The 1,528-nt window shown below is 40.6% G+C and overlaps 1 protein-coding gene across 1 annotated transcript; it reads right to left on the reverse strand.

Moving 5' to 3' along the window:
• Nucleotides 1-298: 298 nt before the first annotated feature.
• On the reverse strand, nt 299-904 carry LOC144238543 (ras-related protein Rab-9B). Its single transcript, XM_077772338.1, has one exon. It carries the CDS (start codon nt 902-904, stop codon nt 299-301), a length of 606 nt encoding a protein of 201 aa, XP_077628464.1.
• Between the last annotated feature and the right edge of the window lie 624 nt (nt 905-1,528).

Below are 1,528 nucleotides of genomic sequence, written 5' to 3' on the forward strand. Positions count from 1 at the left end.
ATGCTGCTGGGTTCTAAGTTTAAACTGTAATTTGAAAAATATTTAAATATCTCAGGACTAAAGCTTTCTGAGATGTCCTGATACACACAAGAAGGAAACAGCAGAAATCACGCAAAATATACTTGGCTTGAAAAATCTTTTTTTTTTTTTTTTANAGCCTCAATTTGAAAGGCTCTGACACACAACCACAACCTCCTCTCTTACCTTTTTGCGTGTGTGTGCACTCTTAGAGGGGCACAGTTATTCTGACACTATTGACTGAGAAATTTGGGGCACACTTCTAAAAGGCTTCATACTTTTAACAGCATGAAGATCCTGCTTTGGAGCCACTGTTCAGGTCAATGGTGTGACCTAACATGCAATGTTCCAGCTGTTCCTCTACAGCCAACACCTGCCTGACAGCTTCTTCAAAGGCCACTGTCACATTAGTGTCATCTTTGGCACTTGTTTCTAGATAAGGGTAATCCCCATTCTCCATGCACCAGGCTTGTGCCTCTTCAGTAGTCACTTGCCTATCCTCTTTGTCTACCTTGTTACCCAGAACTACAAAGGGGAAGTGCTCAGGGTCTTTCACATCAGCATAGTAGATGAATTCTTTCTGCCAGTTACCAAGGTTCTCAAAGCTCTGCCGGTCATCCACGCTGAAGGTCAAGAGGCAGCAGTCTGCTCCCCTGTAGAAAGGCGTCCTAAGGCTCTTGAAACGCTCCTGCCCTGCAGTGTCCCAGATCTGGAGAGTTACAAAACGTCCATCTACCTCCAGATCTCGATTTAAGAACTCTACCCCTATGGTGTGAAAAGCTTGGGAATCAAATTTATTGGTTACATAACGGTTCATAAGCGAGCTTTTCCCAACTCCACCATCACCCAAGAGAATAACCTTTAAGAGCAAGGATTTCCCACTCATTGTTGCAGCACCAGATGGGAAGGAGTTTATAACCAAGAGAACCTAAAAATAAAAGAAAAAGTAGGAGGAAAAACAGTTAAACCTGAAACTGAAATCAATTTCATAGTAAATTTTCCTGAATTATATGGTCTACTGATTTAACTTCTGTTGATTCATGCTCATTAACTATATAGTACAGCAGAAGGAATAAAATTCTTTTTGCATACAAGGGAAAAAAGGCCTTGTTTTTCTGAAGTCTTTTGCCTGTGCCAGGAAAATGGCTGATGCCATTGGTAAATGGACGAGCAGATGGTGCTATAATTTGGTTCAGTTCTGACCCTATTTTAGGGGAGAGAGCACAGAACAGGAATATCACTCAAATGTGTAACTATATTATTAGCTTCTAGTTTTGACAGGTCCAAACAAGAGGCAAACAGTATGAAATTGATTTGGAGTTTGAAGTTAGTTCATGATGGACCCAAGAGTTATTGAGGAGAAAAACCTTCACAAGCTGAAATTTTAATTTTTTTTAAATTTTTAATTTTTTTTTAATTTATTTCTGAGACAGAGACAGCGTGAGTAGGGAAGAGTCAGAGAGAGAGGGGGGACACAGAATCTGAAACAGGCTCCAGGCTCTGAGCTAGC

The sequence above is a fragment of the Crocuta crocuta genome, unplaced genomic scaffold, assembly GCF_008692635.1.
Source record: "Crocuta crocuta isolate KB4526 unplaced genomic scaffold, BGI_CrCroc_1.0 scaffold756, whole genome shotgun sequence".
Taxonomy (NCBI): domain Eukaryota; kingdom Metazoa; phylum Chordata; class Mammalia; order Carnivora; family Hyaenidae; genus Crocuta; species Crocuta crocuta.